Here is an 18342-nt window from a genome sequence, read left to right as displayed (position 1 = left end):
AGGCAGGCCGGGCCAGATGAAGGCTAGGTGCTGGCTGGGGCCTCTGCAGGGGCTAACGTGCTGGAGCCCTGGAGGCTGAGTGCCTGCTCCAGGCTGAGCCACCGCTGCGGGAACACATGAATGGAAGCACGCATGGCAAATGCTGTGGAGGGATCAGGAAGGCATGGAAAGAAGCATATTCTGCATCTTTCATCCTTTCTTCCCTGGACACATCTGTTCAGGCCATGCATATCCCTAGTACCAGGCCAGCACTTGACCCGGAAGCACACACCCATTGGATGAATGGAATCACTCAGGCACAGGATTCACTGACCCCTGCTAGCACTGGGCATGATGAACAAGACTGACCTGTTCTTCCAGACCTGCTGTCTGGCCCCAAGGGTAAGACAACCATGAAGTACAGTGTGCTGCTGGGGGGCAGCTGGGAGAGGCTGGGGGGAGGGCACCGCTTTTAGCTAAGGAAACCCAAGACTCTAAGGGGGAGAAGCAGCTAAGAGACATTTCAAAAATCTGACACTTTAGTCCTTCTTTCTTTCCCATACTGAAAACTGCAGTTCCTTTGAGTTGGTTCTTCCTTTTAGATGACGGTCAGGGAAAGCCACTGATGCTGCCACCCTGGGCCAAAGTACCAGTAGCCGGGTCTCAGGCTCCTTGTGGCAGGGCTTAGATGGTGGATGCCTTCCCTCAAACCAGGAGCTTGCAGCCCGATCCAGCCTTGGATCAGGGAGCAGTGCTGATGCTGCACTGAGCCCTGGAGAGCTGGAATTTCAGAGCTGGGAGAAGCCCCGGAAACCAAGGCGTTTACCTTCTCATTCTGGGGCTGGCATCTCTGCCCAAGACCGGGAGCCTCTTGATCTTTGCATCTTTGTACCCACCCTTGCCATCTTGTGCACTTCCCCAGGAAGTAAGCATTTGTAAGTAATAAGTATTTGTGTGATAAGTATTTGTGGAATGATTGATTGACCAACTGAATGAAAGAAAATGAGTCCCCAAATTGGCTGGGTGACTGGAAGCAGCCTGCTGAGATGGAAAGAGGACTGAGCCGTGATGCAGGAAGCTGAATGCTCTAGTCCTGGATCTGTCACATATTCCCCTGGGTAAGTCTCTTTCTGGTTTGGGCCAGATGAAACCTATGTTGCATCTGCAAAATGGAGCAGCAGAATGAGATGGGCTTGAATGGAGCAGTTTCAAGCTCTATTCACCTGGCTGGCAAAGGGTCAGGGCAGGCTCTGGGGCTGCTGTAGGTGGAGAGCCTCAGCACCCAGCATGGGACACGTCTACATCCTCTTCCTGGCCTCATGTTTGGGCTATGGGAGTATGAAGCCTTCATCTATTACATCCTTCAGCCCCCATCACATCTAACAACTACCACTAAAGTATCTCTAAGCCCCAGGGGACTCAGGGAGACACAGGCCAGATAGCATCCTTGTTTTTATCTGTTTCAGAATTCATGCAAACCACAAGGTGAACCGCACTGCACTGTAGAGGTGGCACCACAATATTTCCATTATTATTAAAAATCACAGTGTCCTGAGCTCCACTGTGTGACTTAAATGTCAAGATTTCTTTTACCAGAAGAGATCCAATGACATTCTGAAAACTAAATGTGAAATCTGATTCTGCCTCCCAAAGAGCTACCATTATCTCTAGGCGATACAGCTCCAGTGAAGGCCCCTGGTGGAACAAGAGCATGGGTGGCAAGCCCAGCTGGCACCCATCTTTCATCCTGCTTAGGTAGGTGACTGAGATAGAGCAGGGAGCCCCCTGTTAGGGGTGTGCTGCCCCCCACACCCCGAAAAAGCATGGAAACAGAAAAATCTTGAGTCTCTTCAAGGGAAATTCCAGGCACCTAGCTAGCCTTGAGAAATAAATGAGCAACTTGAGAAGCAAGGAGGTTGTAATAGCTTAAAATAATAGCCACCCAAGTAAGTTAGAGCCACAAGATGTTTGGTTCCCTATGGAAACTAAAGATAACATCTTAACATATGTCCCTGAGTTGTTTTTCAGAAACCTGGACCCCCACCAGATGGAAAATGCCCATTGCAGTCAAGTAGACCTCAGAAGAGTGGGAACTAAGGACAGAACGCTGACCGCCGGTTTTTCTTCTAAATTTCTTCCTGAGGGGCCTGGAGAGACTCATACCTACAAGCCAGACCTTAACATTCATTTCGGCTGTCCCCAAGGTTTTAGACAAAGGCTCGCTCCTTAACCAACTGCAAATCACAGAATCTCTGGATCTACCTATGACCTCAAAGCCTGCCCCACAAGATATCCTGCTTTTTTGGGCCAAACCAATGTATAACCTCCATGTATAGGTTTATGGTTTTGCCTGTAGCTTCTGCTTTCCTAAAATGTACCCTTACCTTTAAAAGCCCTTGTTTGTAGGGCCACTGAGGAAGTGAGATGTTAAGCATGAGCTGCCTGATTCTCCTTGCTCAGCCCCCTGCAGATAAACGCAGTCTTTTGTCTTGTTGTAAACTTCAGTGTTGGTGTTTGGCTTTATGGCACAGGTTGAGCAGACCCAGGCTTGGTAACATGACCTTGGGTGGCCAGTTAAGAACCTTGTGCTTCTGTTTCTAACCTGAAAAGTGCAGATAAAACCTTGCCCATTCCTCACTAGATTGCTGTGAGTAGAATTCATCAATACTTTATCAAAAATAATGATTTTAGACAAATAATGAGAATAATTGCCAACACATGTTGAGAAGTTGCTATGTGACAGGCACTATCCTATGCACGCTACAGGCATTATCTCATTTGCTCTTACAGCAGATATGAATGAGGGGGGTATCAGGATCATTACCATTTTACAGTCCAAAACGCTGAGGCTTAGAGAGGTTACATAATTTACCCAGGGCTATATAGCTGGTGGTAGAATTGGGGTTTAAACTTAGTATCCAATACTTCCTGTGTTAGGCATTGTGCTAGAGGAATAGGATCTATACTCTGCCCCTAAGGAGTTTATAGTTGAGAGAAACAGGCATAGGCACAAATAGTGAAAAAATGAAAACTGGAGTATTTTCAAGCGAATAAAGCCTCATACAAGTTCAATGCGTGACTGCTACTAGTCCATTTGTTTACAATATATTTTACATATGCAAGGATGTACACACATACACATGTATATTTTACATATGTTTATATATACACATGTGTGTATATGATGAACTGTATTAATACAGGCTTGTTCAAAGCTTTCCCCATCCCCCTCACTGGTCCAGTGAACCTTCTAATCCTCTAATTGTTCAGTTTCTCCTCAACCCTTTCTTCCAGTGTCAGAGTTTAGGCCAGCTCAGCCAGAAGAAGGCCCTCTGCTTTTGTGATGCAGATGTAGGCCCTGGGCTAAGGCTAGAGGAAGGAGGAGGGGGAGAGCTTGGCTCAGAAGGTGAAGACAATTTACATAATAATGAGCTGGAGTGAGGAGGAAGGGAGGAAGAGAGGGAAGGGGAGGAGGAAAAGGAGACTGAGAAGGAGGGAGGAGGACAGAGGGAAAGGGAAAAAGGGAGGGCGGGAACGGGAGAGATAGAAGGGGAGGGGAAAGGGAGATGAAGAAAAAGGGAGGAGTGAAGGAGAGGCAGAGCAGGAAACCATTTAGTGGGAGAGAGAGAAGGGGAGAGAGGACCAGCCTTGCTCGCTGGGGTGGAGAAGAGGGTCCATGGAGAACCCAGGGGGGTAAGGCAGCTCAAGGGAGTTGGGTGGGACAGATGTGGGAGACAGGAGAGGATGTTTGAGAACAGCAGGGGGAGCTGTCTCTGGTCCCTTTTCATATTCTTAGAGAGACTTAGGATGAAGGATGGGATTCTTTGAATGATTTGTTTTGCCTCATCATACTGGGCCTATCTAAATGGGACTCTGCTCCGGACCCAGGCCACACAGGTTCTACTCTTGTTAGGCTTCCATGTCTACACTGTATACATATATAATCTGTATTGCATGACCCTGGTCAAGTCACTTAGCCTCTCCATGCCTCATTTTTTTTTTAACCTATAAAATGAGGACAACAATAGCACCCACGGCACAGGTAGTTGTTAGGATTAAATAATTTAAGCATTAAGGAATATTTTTTAAATAACAGGACAAATAACAGGCCCATCCTTTTCCAATAAAGGGTCTGAAACATAAAAATGGAAAGCCATTATTATCCTGGAGTCAGTAATTCCCAGAGCTTCAGTTCTCTGAATCCATCCATCTGATATGTGAGGACCTCCCCGACTTGGAAACCCCTTAGGTTTGGAAGGGGACTCACCCTCTGTGGTCCGGCTCCACCCAGCCTCCTGGCTTTCTGGCTGAGGTTCCATCTTGTGCCCATCCTTTTCCAACAGCCAATTAATCACCAGGCCCCTGTATTTCCTTTGTTGCTACGCATCACTCTACTGCCTTTCTGACCCCTCACCTAGCCCCTTGCACCGTATTCATGGTCTGTTGCTGGAGCTTCTTCACCTGCCTCCCATCTTTAGTCTTCCCCCGCCATCCTCCTCCCTGCCCTGTCCACTCTGCACATGCCATCATCATAATTTCCTAAAATCTCACTTTCATCCCATCCCAGCTCAAAATCTCTCCATGGCTGCCTACTGCTAACAGGATAAAACCCAAACTCCGTGGCCCACCTTCCAGGGCCCACCAAATCTGGACCCAACTGGACCTTCCAGTTTTTCCACACCTTGCTCAGACCCCAGTCCTCTGTTCTGGCCACTGGCCCCTTCTGCCAATTAACTCTCCTTTCCCTCATTACCAACCATGTTTTTTCCTGGCTTCAAGGGCCTTTGCTCACCTACACTGTACCTGTCAAACTGTACCTGTGCTTCAGGGACAGTTCCAGCTTCACTCCCACTAAGCAGCTCTTCCTGCCCACGATGTGCAAGGGCTGTGCTCACTCTGCCTGTGAGCTCCATCTTCCCAAGAAGATGACCAGCTCCTTAAAGGCTCCAACTCACCTGTCTTTGAATCTTCACACACGGCTTAGCACCAGCCCTACACATGGTAGGTACTCAATCAACAGCTGTTGATGTAGTGATAAAGTTACAGGCACTTTGCCTTTTTTTCTCTGAAAACTGGGAAAGTTAGAAATGTCATTCCATTAATGGGATGGGTCTTGAAGACCTACTAAGTGCTGAGCACTGTGTTGGCTGCTGGAGTGAGGAGGTGACCCAAAGACAAACGACATAGGCCTTGATCAGAAGACCTTAAATGATGAAGGGGTTCTTAGGCGGGACTCCATTGGTGGGCCAGGCCCCCCTGAAATTGCATGCAGAATCTCCTAGATGTGTGTTGTGTCCCCTGTTCTGGAGGGAAGGCTCGCTGCTTTCATGAGCTGCTCAAAGGACTCTGACTACACGTTAGAGCCCACTGCTCTATGGAAAGTATAAACAATTCATCTTCATGCCAGTGTGTGAGATAAGAGCTTCATGGGGAAAGCCCTGAGCTGAGTTTCTTCCTCAGGGAAGGAAAAGGGAAGAAGGCTTCATGGACAAGATGAAGCATAGTGGGCCCTTACTGAGTGGGGCAGTTCCATGTGGAAGAGGGGAAGAAAAGAGGAGGGCACTAGAGGCAGAGAGCACAACCTAGTGAAGTCCCGGAGGTGTGAGAGTGCATGGGGTCCCTGGGAGGGGTCTGTAGTCTGAGGCTGGGGCCTGGGGCCTGGGTCCTGGGGGTGGAAACCACAGAAGGATGTAAGGAGGTCCCTGCTGTTTGCTCTGCATGGAGGCTCTTTCAGGTTCAGGCTCATGCACAGTCATGGGGCCCCAAGTGACTCCACACCAGAGAGGCTGAGGGAAAAACCAGCCAGTCCTCTTTCCTCTTGGGGAAACAGACAGGACAGGTGGTGAGTCAGCTGCTGGGAGAAATCAGGGACACCTACCTGTTCTAGGGGCTGACACTGAGGTACAGCAAGGAAGCTCTTAGGCGCTTTTCTGTGTGGAGAATGCAAGGCTGGCTGGCCCCGGCAGGTGCTGGGAGTGGGGTTGTCTTCCTCCAGACACCCCCTGATGAGTGGTGGTGGGTGGCAGAGGTGAAAAAAACACAAGAGGGAAGGAGGTCTCTTCTTCAGAGACCAAAACACGGATCTGGGCTCCTGCAGCATAAGGTGGTTTCCCCAGCATCCAAATGGCAGATCCCCTAGGTGGAGAGTGGCTGGGGACCCTAGAGACAGAAGAATATGGGGACCCAGCCCTGGGCTCAGGGCATCTGGACATCAGCAGCTGCCTGGCTGCAGGTAGCTCCAGCTGAACAGAGCTTTATATTCCTCTGCGCCAGGCTCATTCCTCCCTCAGGGCCTGGGTGTTTGTCTGGAACTTTCTGTCCCCTCGTCCTCCCACTCTGAAGTATCTGCTCCTCCTACCCCCAGATCAGGCTCTCACATCACCTTATTTTGTTTTCCTTGCAGCCCTTAGCATTATCTGACATTATGCAGTCACCTACTTGTGGGGTTGTTTGCTGCCTGTACTGCTAGATAGGAAGCTCCATGAGAACATGGAAAGGGAAGGATGTTGGCTCTGAGCTGCCCCCACACCAGCAGGTACTGCAGCCCTTTCTGGCCTGGTATGTCTCCTCACCGAGAGGGCAGAAGTGGTGGCTTCCACTCTCTTCTGCCCAGGTCCACAAGCTGCGAATCCACATCAGCCCACTCCCGGGAACGCCTTTTCCAGCTGTCTGGCTTGCTCTGGCCTGGGTCTTGGGTTCACTCCTTTCCTGCTCCTCACAGGTGTAAGAATACAGGAAGGGGGTGCCTGAGTGTCAGGGAGGCCTTTGCCCACCAGGAAGCTCACACCAGACAAGGCTGTGTTGCCCTAGGGATGGGCCAGGTGCCGGCCATGGTGCCACCTGCCATAATGGAACTGTGCTTGGACTCGACTGTGTCCAGTGGACTCTCCAGGGAGTCCCGCTTAGCTCTCAGTCGCTCCTTCCATTGGAGCCTTCCCCTCCTTCCTACTTGAAGGCTGACTTGACTGGGAAATTCCACGGAGGAGAAATAGCCAGAGAAGGGACCTTGTTTCCCAGGGGCCTGCAGTACAGTCCTTAACGCATCATAGTCCTAGCGATTCCCAAGCAATCATCTCTCCATTCAGGATAATAAAATGGAAAAAAAAATCCCATGGGAACAATGAATGTTTTCCAAAATGGAAGGAGAAAAGTATTCCAAAGCCACACTGACTTTTCTGGGTTATAATCAGTATAGGAGATTTTTAGGAAGAGCTGGCTGGGAGATGAATACATTTGCTCCTGGAAGATCTCACACACCGTGTGTGTGTGTGTGTGTGTGTGTGTGTGTGTGTGTATAGGGGGTGTGCCTTTTGTACTGTGTCTGCTATCTGGCTGAGATTCAGACAACACGCTCTCCACTTAGCCAAAGGGAGACAGACAGACCAGAGGCCTGTGGCTTGTGCCATGCCTGAAGATGAGGCACTCCTTGCTCTGGACTGTAATAAAATGAGTTAAATAAAATAAGTCATTATGTGTAAAGTGCTCAGTATGTGCCTGGCAGCCAGTAGGTGCTCAACAAATGGTAGCTGTTTTTATTCCTACTATTGCTATTAAGAAGAATGAAGCACTGTACTCATCTGGGTTAGTTCTAATGATCTGAATAGGTGTTTTCTGCAACCAGACACTATTCCCTGCTGTGCTCATTCCTGTATCCACAGCACCTAGCTCAAAGCCTCGCACATAAGCCTGCAGTGAATGGACCCATCCACTCCGCCATTCCCTCTTTCCACAGGCACTGGCTCTGTGACCAAACCCAAAGCTGGTCTTCCAGGAAGAAGTGCTTCCTTTGCAGAATCCACTTCCCAACTTGGCCTCCAGGAGGAGCGGCAGATGGGCCCAGGTCCCCCTGCTAGTGCCCAGCTTCTCCACCTCAGGCTGGCCTCGGACATACCCTCAGTCACCCAATTCCCCAGTACCTGGAGGAGCCAATGCCTGGGCTGGATGACTCTGCCCCATGGAATTAGGATTTTGTGCATAACATATCAAATTTTACATTTAAAGCTGTCTGTCACGGATGATTTATCAGACACAGAGACAACCAGGACAGTTTTCCTCGGTGAGGAAGATGATTTTTAGCAAAGACAGGACGTGTGTATAATATACAATCAAATCACACAGCAATCAGAGATGAATGCTCTCCATCCAGAGGCTCAGATGCAGAGCCCAGGTGCTTGGAGGCTGTACCTGCCTTCCGCCCCCTTCTCCAATCTCCAGGTCCCAGAGGGAGGATCACTGAGATTCAGTCCCAAACAGGGACAAAGAGCTGCTTCTGGAAAGAATTCTAAGGCTATTTTCTCCTCTCCCTCTCTCCCTCCCTCCTTTTATTTAGCCTTGCCAGTGTAGCTGTATATAGTTCAGTCTTAACAGTTAATATAAATGTTTGCAAATTAGAGGCTTTTATATAGTACTTATTCCATTCACCACTTAATAGAAGCCTGGAAATGTTACCCCCAAACAGTCCCTGTTCTAGGACACTGACTTTCCACAGGAAGGAGGGCCCTGTAGGTCCTCATACTTACTCGGGGGAGGCAGAAAACATAGCCCTTGGTGTAAAAGAGGAAAGACAGTCAATTCAAATGGCTATCCCCACTCCACAGCAAGGCAAGGAAAGTTCTTCTAAGGAGGGGAGATGGTGGCCAGACAAGGCTTGTTTTGTTTAATACATATTTTTTCTGTTCAAGTGAATTGCCCAAGGACAGGTACTTAGACAGTGTTGTGGCAGCCCCAATTTAGAACTGTCACCAACTCTTCCTCATCTGCAAAATAAATCCGGGAGTTTTGCAGCCCTTGCAACTTGCAAAGTTGGTGAGTTTGCTGGGAGTTTGCCAGAGGGGTGGATGCAATGGCTTAGGTTGGTGACTGTGCCACCATATATCTTTCATACATAGCGGAGTCTCTTCTCATTCATTTAAGGCAGCCCAGCACTATAAAGAGGAGGCAGTGGGGTAACACAGACAGAACCTCTTGTTGCTGTGCTTATGGGCTCAGGGGCCTACCTTTCTCTCCTTATCACCATATTCGATGCCCAAAGTGTCCATGGCCCGGACGATGGCTGCCAGGGACTGGATGGTGTTGCTGTAGACAACAGGCTTGTACTGTTTCACATCTTCTCCGGAGAAGCCATCTTCATGGATGATCCTAGAGAAAAACCACACACACCACACCTGATGAGAGCATTGTCCTCATCAACGCAGAGAGCACAGGCATGAGAAGCACTGGCTAGCTGTGGGCCAGGTCCAGCCGAGATGCTGAGTTACTGAGTTGCTACATTAATGTCATAAAATCTAAAGGAAAAAGCTACCTAAATTACTGAAAAACAGAATCTTGGAAAAAAGAAATGCAGTCTTTTCACATTCCCTAAATAATGAAAGAAAAATCCGTCAATGAGGTGTGATAATACTTGAAAGCACTTAGAACAGGAAGGGCATACATTAAGCACTCAATGTATGTTAGTTGTAAGTATTTTAAGCAAAGCTCGGGGTCCCAACTTAGGTGTACACCCAGAGGCATATTGTTGAAAATCCCTGTAAAAAGTCCGCAAATGGATGATGCATTTTTCTTTCACAGAAAACTCACAGCTTTTAATGAAGGTAAAATGATTCACTTAAGACAAACAAATAACCATCTTTATCTTTGACAACAGAAAAGTCAATAAAAGGGTTTGCCTACTTTTTCATCCTTGGCTAGGATTTAACCACATACCACCCTCATTCTGGTGGATCTGAACAGGGACAAAGAAGACATAAAGGGGACATCACGACTTTCAGAGGCCACGTGGCACTGCCTGCTAGCCACTCAACATGTGCTCACTGCTGACAAGGATCTGGGCAGGAGAGAAAGCTAGAAGGAGGGGCTCACGCCAAAACCACAAGAATCCTCTTATAACTAAAGTAATCCAGAAAGAGCAAATGAATTTTAAGATTAACATCCTACATTTGTCCTCCCCCAATGAACTATGTAAACTCTTCTGTGGTCACATTTTCAGTCCCAGATAGAACACTACTCGTGACACGTTCACGCACCAATATAATAACTGAGACCTCCTTTCTACCATACCAAGGCTCCTTCCAATTCCTTCATTACCTTCATGCAGGAGAAAATGGCTAAAAATTCTTCTTTTTTTAAAAACAACAGTTTTATTGAGATATAATTCATATACCATAGACTCTACCCACTTACAGTATACAATTCAATGGTTTTTAGTACATTCACAAGGTTGGTCAATCATCACCACAATCTAATTTTAGAACATTTCAATCTCCCCAAAAGGAACTTTGTATCCATTAGCAGTTACTCCCCATGCCCTGCCCCTACCCTAAGCAACCACTGATCTACATTTTGTTTCTATAAATTCATCTATTCTGGACAGTTCATATAAATGGAACCATACAATGTATGGTCTTTTGTGACTGGTTTCTTTCACTTTGCACAATGTTTTCAAGATTCATTCACATTGTAGCATGTATCAGTAGCTCATTCCTTTTTATTACTGAACAGTATTCCACTGTATGGATGTACCACATTTTATTTATCCAGTCATCAGTTGATGAACAATAATGATTCCTGCTGCAAAATTCCATTTGGTGCTGGTTTGCAGGTCTTCACCCTGAATTTCTCTAAAAAGCAGATCAGAATGACTCTATCAACTTTCTGTCGACTTTCATTATTCCTAAGTCCAGTTTTGTAAAAGTATCTTGAGGGAGTACATAACCAGTACAGGCCACTGGTGCACCACCCCAGAGAGATCTCAAAGGGATCTTTGCTAGCTCCCACTGTAAACAACTAGAAAACCAGACAAAATATATGAAACAAGCATTTTCAAACACTGGAGAATAGACAGTGCAGGACTGTGATCCCTGAGAGAAGGGAGACCAAGGAGGAGAGTCCGGTGATGGCCTGGGCATCCGCCTTTAGGTGTTTACTAGACCACAGTGCAAGAGGGAACCCAGGCAGAACACAGCCATTTCACTGAGCTGAAGAGAAAAAGTGAGTTCAGGAAAGCTGAGGTAGCTGGAAGGGCAGCGTACCAGAGGGGAGAAAACTGCAAAGAGAGAGCATTTCAGATGCTTCAGAGAGCGCATAGGGGTCCCCTTGGAGTCTGTGGCTGGATAGGGTGAGATTCCACAGCAGGTCAAGGAACAATTACTAAAGAAAGAACAAGCATCAGGGAGCTTATCAGTTGAACGCTTCCCAGAGCTCATTCAAGGCTGGGAGATATTCAAGTTCCAAACAGCCAGAGTGAAGAGTCCTTGTTAAACGCCTGGGGCACTCAGCAGAGACGCCAGAAGGCTCATGCCATAGCAACGGGGCTGAGCTAGCTCCAGAGTAAAGGCTGCTTTAGACATGCCCTCATGAAGCTTAAAAACAAAGTTAAAAAAAAATCAAGCTGATCTACAGGTAACTTAACTACCTGAAGAGTAAAGTCCAACAGTCTTTACATGAGAACAACAAAATCTAGACATTCAACAAAATAATATTCATAATATCAGCATCACACAAATAATTCCTGAATATGCAAAGAAGCAGAAAAGCATGGCCCATAACTAGGAGAAAATGCAGTCAACAGAAACAGACCCAGGAGTGACAGAGATCATGGAATTAACAATAAGAATTTTAAAACATCTATTTTAAGTATTTCTAAGAAATTGAAGGAAATTATGAACATAATGAGGAAAGAAATGGAAGACGTAAAAAATAACAAAAGGGAATATCAACTGATGAAAATATAATATCTAAAATAAAAATTTCACTGGATGGGATTAACAGCAGATTAGACATACGGAAGATGAGTGAACTTGAAAACACGGCAATAGAAACTATCTAAATTGAAACAAAGAGAGGGAAGAAGCTGAAAAATGTATTATGATGTTTATAACATACATAGAAATAAAACTTCAACAATAGCACAAAGGATGGGAGGGATAAAATGAAAGTGTACTTTATACTGTAGAAAGATTCTTGTATGCGAAAAAAGTAGTATTAATATAATATTATTTGAAAGTAAAGTGTAATAAGTCAGATACACATTGTAAACTCTAGCGTAAATACTAAAAAACAGAAAAGAAAGGCAACTGGTACCTAGATTCCCCTAAGAGGGTGGGACCCTTTGGGTGACCTGAGTGGTGCAGGCAGGATTTGCTGGTCCCCATGCCATGATATGCTTCCCCAGAAGCCAGTGCATTGAGTTTCTCATGCTTCATTTGGGACCAGCAGACCCTACCGCTCTCCTGGGAATGTTCTCTAGACCTATGGCTGGCTCTGGGACTTCCTTCAACCTATTTCACACCTATTGATATCATTAATCTTTATACACACTTGATCAGGTGGAAAGGGTGGGATTTTATTATACCCATTTGACAGAAGAGGAAACTGAGGCTGAGAGAGAATAAGTAATTGCCCCAATGTCTCTCAGCAGGTAAGAGCCTGGGCCAAGAACAGGATACAGGTCTCCAAGCTCACAGTCCTTTCTATCACACCTGATAGAAAGGGTGAAAATACTGCCTGGCAGGTCTCAATCTGTTGCCTGGGGTGTCCCAAGATAAAGAAGCTTCATTTGCAGTTTGCAGAAATGTTGCAATTTGGGAGAAATTGCTCAAATCATGATTAGCCCTATAAGTTGTTCAAACTGGCTTATATTAGGTTAAAAATAGGCTTCCTGTTTCTAGGTAGAATTTTATATCCCCTTCTACTACAATGTAATAAGTACTTAAGACTAGCAAATTTGGACCATACAGAACAAGAAATATCCTTTTTTTTTTTTTTTCAGATGGAGTCTCGCTCTATCGCCCAGGCTGGAGTGCAGCGGCGTGATGTCGGCTCACTGCAAGCTCTGCCTCCCTGGTTCATGCCATTCTCCTGCCTCAGCCTCCCAAGTAGCTGGGACTACAGGCGCCCGCCACCATGCCCGGCTAATTTTTTGTATTTTTAGTAGAGACAGGGTTTCACCGACAACAGGAAATATTATTCATACTCCCACCACTCAGAAAAACACTGAATTTTTAAATGTTGTCATCCCTCTAGCTTTTTTTAATGCCACATTCCTCCTCTTTTTTTCTTGCTAGCATTGATTTGAGGCAAATATCCTTAAATGTATCAAATAAGACCCTCTTTATTTTCTATTTCCCCACACCATTTTAGAAAGACAGCGTAGAGCAGTGGTTAGAGGCTGGGCATTGGACAGGATGAGCTGTGTGTCCCTGGTAAACAATTTAATTTCCTGAGCCTTGGTTTCCTCATAAGCAAAGAGTTGGGAGGAATAAATGTAAAGTGCCTACCATATAGTAAGTATAAAACAAATGGTAGCTATTAGTATTTTCCACTGGGCGCAGTGGCACATGCCTGTAATCCCAGCACTTTCGGAGGCTGAGGCAGGCAGATCATGAGGTCAGGAGTTCGAGACCAGCCTGGCTAATATGGTAAAACCCCATCTCTACTGAAAAATACAAAAATTAGCCTGGTGTGGTGGCATGCACCTGTAGTCCCAGCTACTTGGGAGGCTGAGGCAGGAGAATCACTGCAACCCAGGAGGCGGATGTAGCAGTGAGCCAAGATCACACCACTACACTCCAGCCTGGGTGACAGAGCAAGACTCTGTCTCAACCAAAAAAAAGTAATAGCATTTTCATTCTAAAGTTAAAATCCTGCAAATATAATTTCTTTCATTTGCAGTATAAAATAAGCAGAATAATTGCAGCTCATGTTTGAGGGTTTACCCTCTGTGCTAAGTGCTTTACACGTGTCATTTCATTTAACCTTCAAAACAATTCTAGGAGATAAATTATCTCCTCTTTACAGATGAGGAAACTGAGGCTCAGATAGGTTAGGCCACTTACTCGACATACAGCTGGTAAATGGCAAATACTGAAAGGCAGGGCTGCTCCTTCTGCCCTGAGTCCCTATATCCAGGAGAATCCAGAGATTTCACCCACAAAACAAGCATTGGAACTCGCCCTGTTGTATCTGCCCAGTGTTCTGGCAAGGAAAGGAGGCCTCTGGGTTGGAGCTGGAGATACAGCTCTGGAGAGTTCAGTCTCATGTGACAGCCCAGGTCTGAGTCGTGGAGGTGACAAGGCCAGGATTTGGAAATCAGGAGCGAGGCTCCACGAGATACCTTAGCAACAGTCAGTGGCATCTCACATTGCAGCAGCCCCAGGTGGGCTGTTCATCTACATAGCTGAGCGATAGAGTGCAGAATCAAGTCCCAGAAACATCATTTGAGCCCCTGGGTCCAACCATGCCTGAAGCCCACCCTACACTTTTGAGTGATATGAGCCACATAATTCCCTCTCAATTTTGCATAAGCTAGTTTGATTTGGGTTTCTGCCACTTAGAACCAACAGAGACATGACTAAAAGGTACATATTTTGTACCTTGATAACAATAATAATCAGAGATCATCTCCCAGAAGACTTGTTTACTAATTTTTAATTTTTAAAATTAAAGCACCACATCTCACCTATCTCTGCTCTCTTCCCATATCTCCTGGCATAGGGTTGAGCTCCAGACAGTGCTTGGATAAAGTGGGACATAACTACATGAGTCAGGAGTACACAGATGCACCAGACCTGTCCCTCTCCAAAGCACTCACTAAAGGAGGCAGACGTGTGTGTCCGTGTGTGTGTTGTGTGTGTGTGTGTCAGGGTGGGGACCTACTAGATTTCTTATGACTGCAAAGCCAGGACATCAAAGGGAGATCAAGCTAGATTCTGAATTCATGCCCACCCAAAACTCAAGGACGCTCAGGGGTGTTTCAGGCCATCAAACCAGAAGCACCATGAGGAACAGGAGGTCTGAACAACCAAGGGCTGACTGTGGAGTGTTTGACTTTGGACAGAAACCGCCAGCTGGACTCTGGAAACCTGGCAACGCTGCTGAGAGGAGATCTCACGTGGGTATGGGGAGAGACAGAGGGTGGCAACCAAGCCCGCCTGCACAGGCCTGAGCTGTCTGGGAAGAGGCAACCAAGGAGAAACCCTGGTTCTCCCCACACCTCCATTTCTCTCTCTGCTGCCTTAGGGACCCTGCAGGAGGCCTGGACTTGGGCTCCCTTTGCTCTCTGCTTCCCCCTTGCAGTGTAGGACTGCACTTAGCTGCAGTGAGACTCCCCAGGCACGCTGGCCTTATATGGTCACAGAACCACAGGCTTGGGAGCTGGAAGGGACCTTGGAGGCTCATCTGGCCCAGCAGCCATTCTCCTTCTCTGAATCATAGACTCCTCTGAGTATGTGACAATGTACCAACACATACAGTTTCCCCCCCAACTTCTGGAGGGTCACAAACTCAGAGGCCCTAGGCTGTTGGGATACGTGGTTTTTCACTCCATCTCCAGCTAGATTAAATGCCCCTCATCTGCTCCCTTTATCAGCGCCCTGGCTCCTGCCCTGGGACTGGACTGCCGCTCCTCCTCCATCACAATCCCTTTAATGATCCACAGATCTGGCTAGAGCCAGACTCTAGCTGTGAGACCGGGGGCTTGTTTCCGCATCTGTTCCTGGGAGATGGGCGTGGTAACAGAGCTGGTTCATGGTTAGGATCAAAAGAATGAATCCATGTAGAGTGCCCAGCACAGTCGTCAGTCAATCAGTGCTAGCTATTATTATTGTTGCCATACTTGGTACGAGGGATGGGAGAGAACGTGCAGTCAGTCAGGTGTCCCAAGTTTGTCCTCTTGAGGAAGAGGATGTGAAGTGGGTCCACGGGGAGGGAAGGTTGGGAGGACCACTGCTTGTCAGGAGGAGCAGGAGGAGGAGGAGGAGGAGGAGGAAGAGGAGCAGCAGCAGCAACAGCAGCAGCAAGGGTTAACAAGCCACAGTGGAGAAAAGAAGAAGAGCGGCAGAGGGGGTTTCTCTGGACCAAAGCAGAGAATCTGCTCATTTACCATTTACCAAATGAACACGTTGGGAGTGGTTGTGGGATGAGAAGGTGGATTTCCTGATTTAAGGCTGTCTTAATGTGTCATGAAATATGTTTCTGAACAGACGGAGAGCTGTGCTGTGGCTGCCGGGGTTAGGGTCAGGGCCCAGTGCTTCACTCCCATGCACAGCACCAATGGTTTCCAGCCGTCAGGGAGATCTCGGCAGTAATGGGACGTGGCCCCTGGAGCCATCTGCCTCCCCAGTGGAGGTAGGGACAGATCTGCCTGGCCTCATATGACACATTTTTAATCAAACAACTGTCAGATGTCAGTGAGGGAAGAAGCCACATGCCAGGAATTGGGGGCTCCACAGAACCTACGAGACCAGGATCTGGACAGGATGGTAAAGTGAAAATGCTGGTTACAGTGTGTCTCCTGTGCAGCTGTTTTCATAAAACTGTTTGTGGGTGGGGGCAGGAGGTAGGGTGTGGTATGGAAGGAGAAGGAAGGAGAGGGAGATGTTATGTGAGGATGTGTAACAAGATGTATTAATAATCACTTTTGGGTGGTGGCATTCAGTGATTTTTTTAAACTTTCTTCTTTGTATGTTTTGTTTTATGTTTAAAAATGTGTACTTGTTATCTGGAAGAACAACAAGTCATTTCCAATGGGAGACAGACACTTCGTGTTTAACCTGCTAGGGACCATTTTGACCTAGAGAGAATACTTGAGTGAAAGGGGTAGAGTCATTGATCAGTACGAATCTCCTGGAGTGACACATTTGGGTTCAGCCTGCTGGAAGGTCTCTTCCGACTTAAAGCCTATGAGGCCTGGTCCCTGCCTTCCAGAACCTCTCAATCTAGATGGTAAGATAAGGCTAGTGCCAAGAAATGAAAATTAACAACAAAAAAGTGGCATCTGCCAAGGGCCAGTTGAAGGATGTGCTGGCTGCCACCTGAAAGCCACTCCCTTCTCATGAAGAGTTCCTCTCCCTGCCTCCTTTGCAGCGAAGACTGGCCTAAGAAATGGTTCTGCTTAGAGTCCACACAGAATAATCATTTTCCAGATGGAAAACTGTGATGTGGAGAGGAAGAGATGTGCCTACAGGCACATTTAGTTTGTGGCAGAGCAGGGACAAAACCCCCAGAGGCCTTTCCATTGTGCTACAGGCCTCTTACCTCCCTTGATGCTCCCCTGGGAGAGGGGAGGTGATGGGTGACACCAGGTGAGAAAAACATGTAATCAAATGCAAAATGGAAAGATGTTTTTACCTTCTGTCTTAAAAGATCCAGCTCCCAATAATTTAGAGGTGTTCCTGTAGGGGTGAGGGGCAGGGGTATATTCTGTAAGCCATCTCTATTCATTGATTCTCTAATTCATTTTTCATATATTATTTGTGTACCTACTAGGTGCCAGCCACCATATCACGGGCTGGGATAAAAGCGACAGACACAATCCCTGCCCTTGTGGAGCTTGCATTCTAATAGGGAAGAACAATATGAAAGAAGTAATGTCACAAATGGTTCTATAAATCATAATGGGAATAAGGGGAAAGTACGACCTGAAGGAGCACCTACAGTACAGGTGCATGGTGGAGGGCGGGACCGGCCTCTCAGGAAACAGCAGTGACCATGGAGCAGGTGCTGGCTGGACAGACAAGGTAGGACAATCCAGACAAGAGACCAGCACCGGTGCCTGGAAACAATGCTGTGTGGTCCCTTTGCGCCTCCCAGAGCCCCCCTGGCCCACAGAGTGCTTGGGAAATGTGTGTGAAATGGATGAAGGCAGGTCACGTGCTGACTGGTGGGACCAGAAGCAGAGACCCTAGTCAGCAGGGCTTCCCTGGAGCTGGCACTGGCACGGGTCTGCTGTTCCCTCCTGAGGGAGGCTTCCATTGACTCAAGGAGAAGGCATGAACAGCAAGCTGACTCAATGGGGGAAATGTCACCAACATCGCCTGGTTGAGAGGCACTGGCAGGCACTGGCAGCATACCCACTTGGAGGTGGGCTCAGCAGAGGGCAGGCACCCCAGGGGGAGGGGGAGAGAGGGCCCCGCCTGGACCCTCCTCCCTCTTCTTCTACCTGTTGGAGCTCCCACTAACTCTGCTCTTGTATTTCCTTTCCCTGGAATGTGGTCTTGTGGCCAGTGGTGCTGGATCTGCAGGAGGGACCTGGCTTCCTGACTCAGGGGATACCATCAAGAGTGAGGACTAAGCAGAGTGGTCTGCAGTGGTCCGGAGGGCACACGGTGTGGACACGGTGGCGGCTGGGGACTGGGAGGGCTTTCTAGGAACTGCAGCAGCCCAAATCCCCTAGAGAACACCACTCATTCCTTTGTTTATTCATTCCCTCCATGAATATATATATACTGAGCACCTGTTAAGAGTGGGGCACACCCTGAGTCTCCTATTCACTGACAGTCGGACTGTGGGCAAGTTCTCAACCTCCCTGAGTCTAGGTCTCTCCCGTGTAAAATGGGGACAATGATTTTGTCCTTCACAGGGTCACTG

The 18342-nt window shown here is 47.4% G+C and overlaps 1 protein-coding gene across 2 annotated transcripts in view; it reads right to left on the bottom strand.

The window, feature by feature from the left end:
- Nucleotides 1-18342, bottom strand: part of GNAO1 (G protein subunit alpha o1) — a 168824-nt gene that overhangs the window by 76235 nt on the left and 74247 nt on the right. For both annotated transcript variants that reach the window (XM_054453267.2, XM_054453268.2), the window contains exon 3: nt 8976-9117. In XM_054453267.2, coding sequence (XP_054309242.1) covers nt 8976-9117 — 142 coding nt within the window. The remainder of the gene's footprint in view (nt 1-8975; nt 9118-18342) is intronic.

This window comes from Pongo pygmaeus, chromosome 18, assembly GCF_028885625.2.
Source record: "Pongo pygmaeus isolate AG05252 chromosome 18, NHGRI_mPonPyg2-v2.0_pri, whole genome shotgun sequence".
Lineage (NCBI taxonomy): Eukaryota > Metazoa > Chordata > Mammalia > Primates > Hominidae > Pongo > Pongo pygmaeus.
Note: the sequence above shows the minus strand (reverse complement) of the source record. Positions and strands in the feature narration are given on the sequence as shown.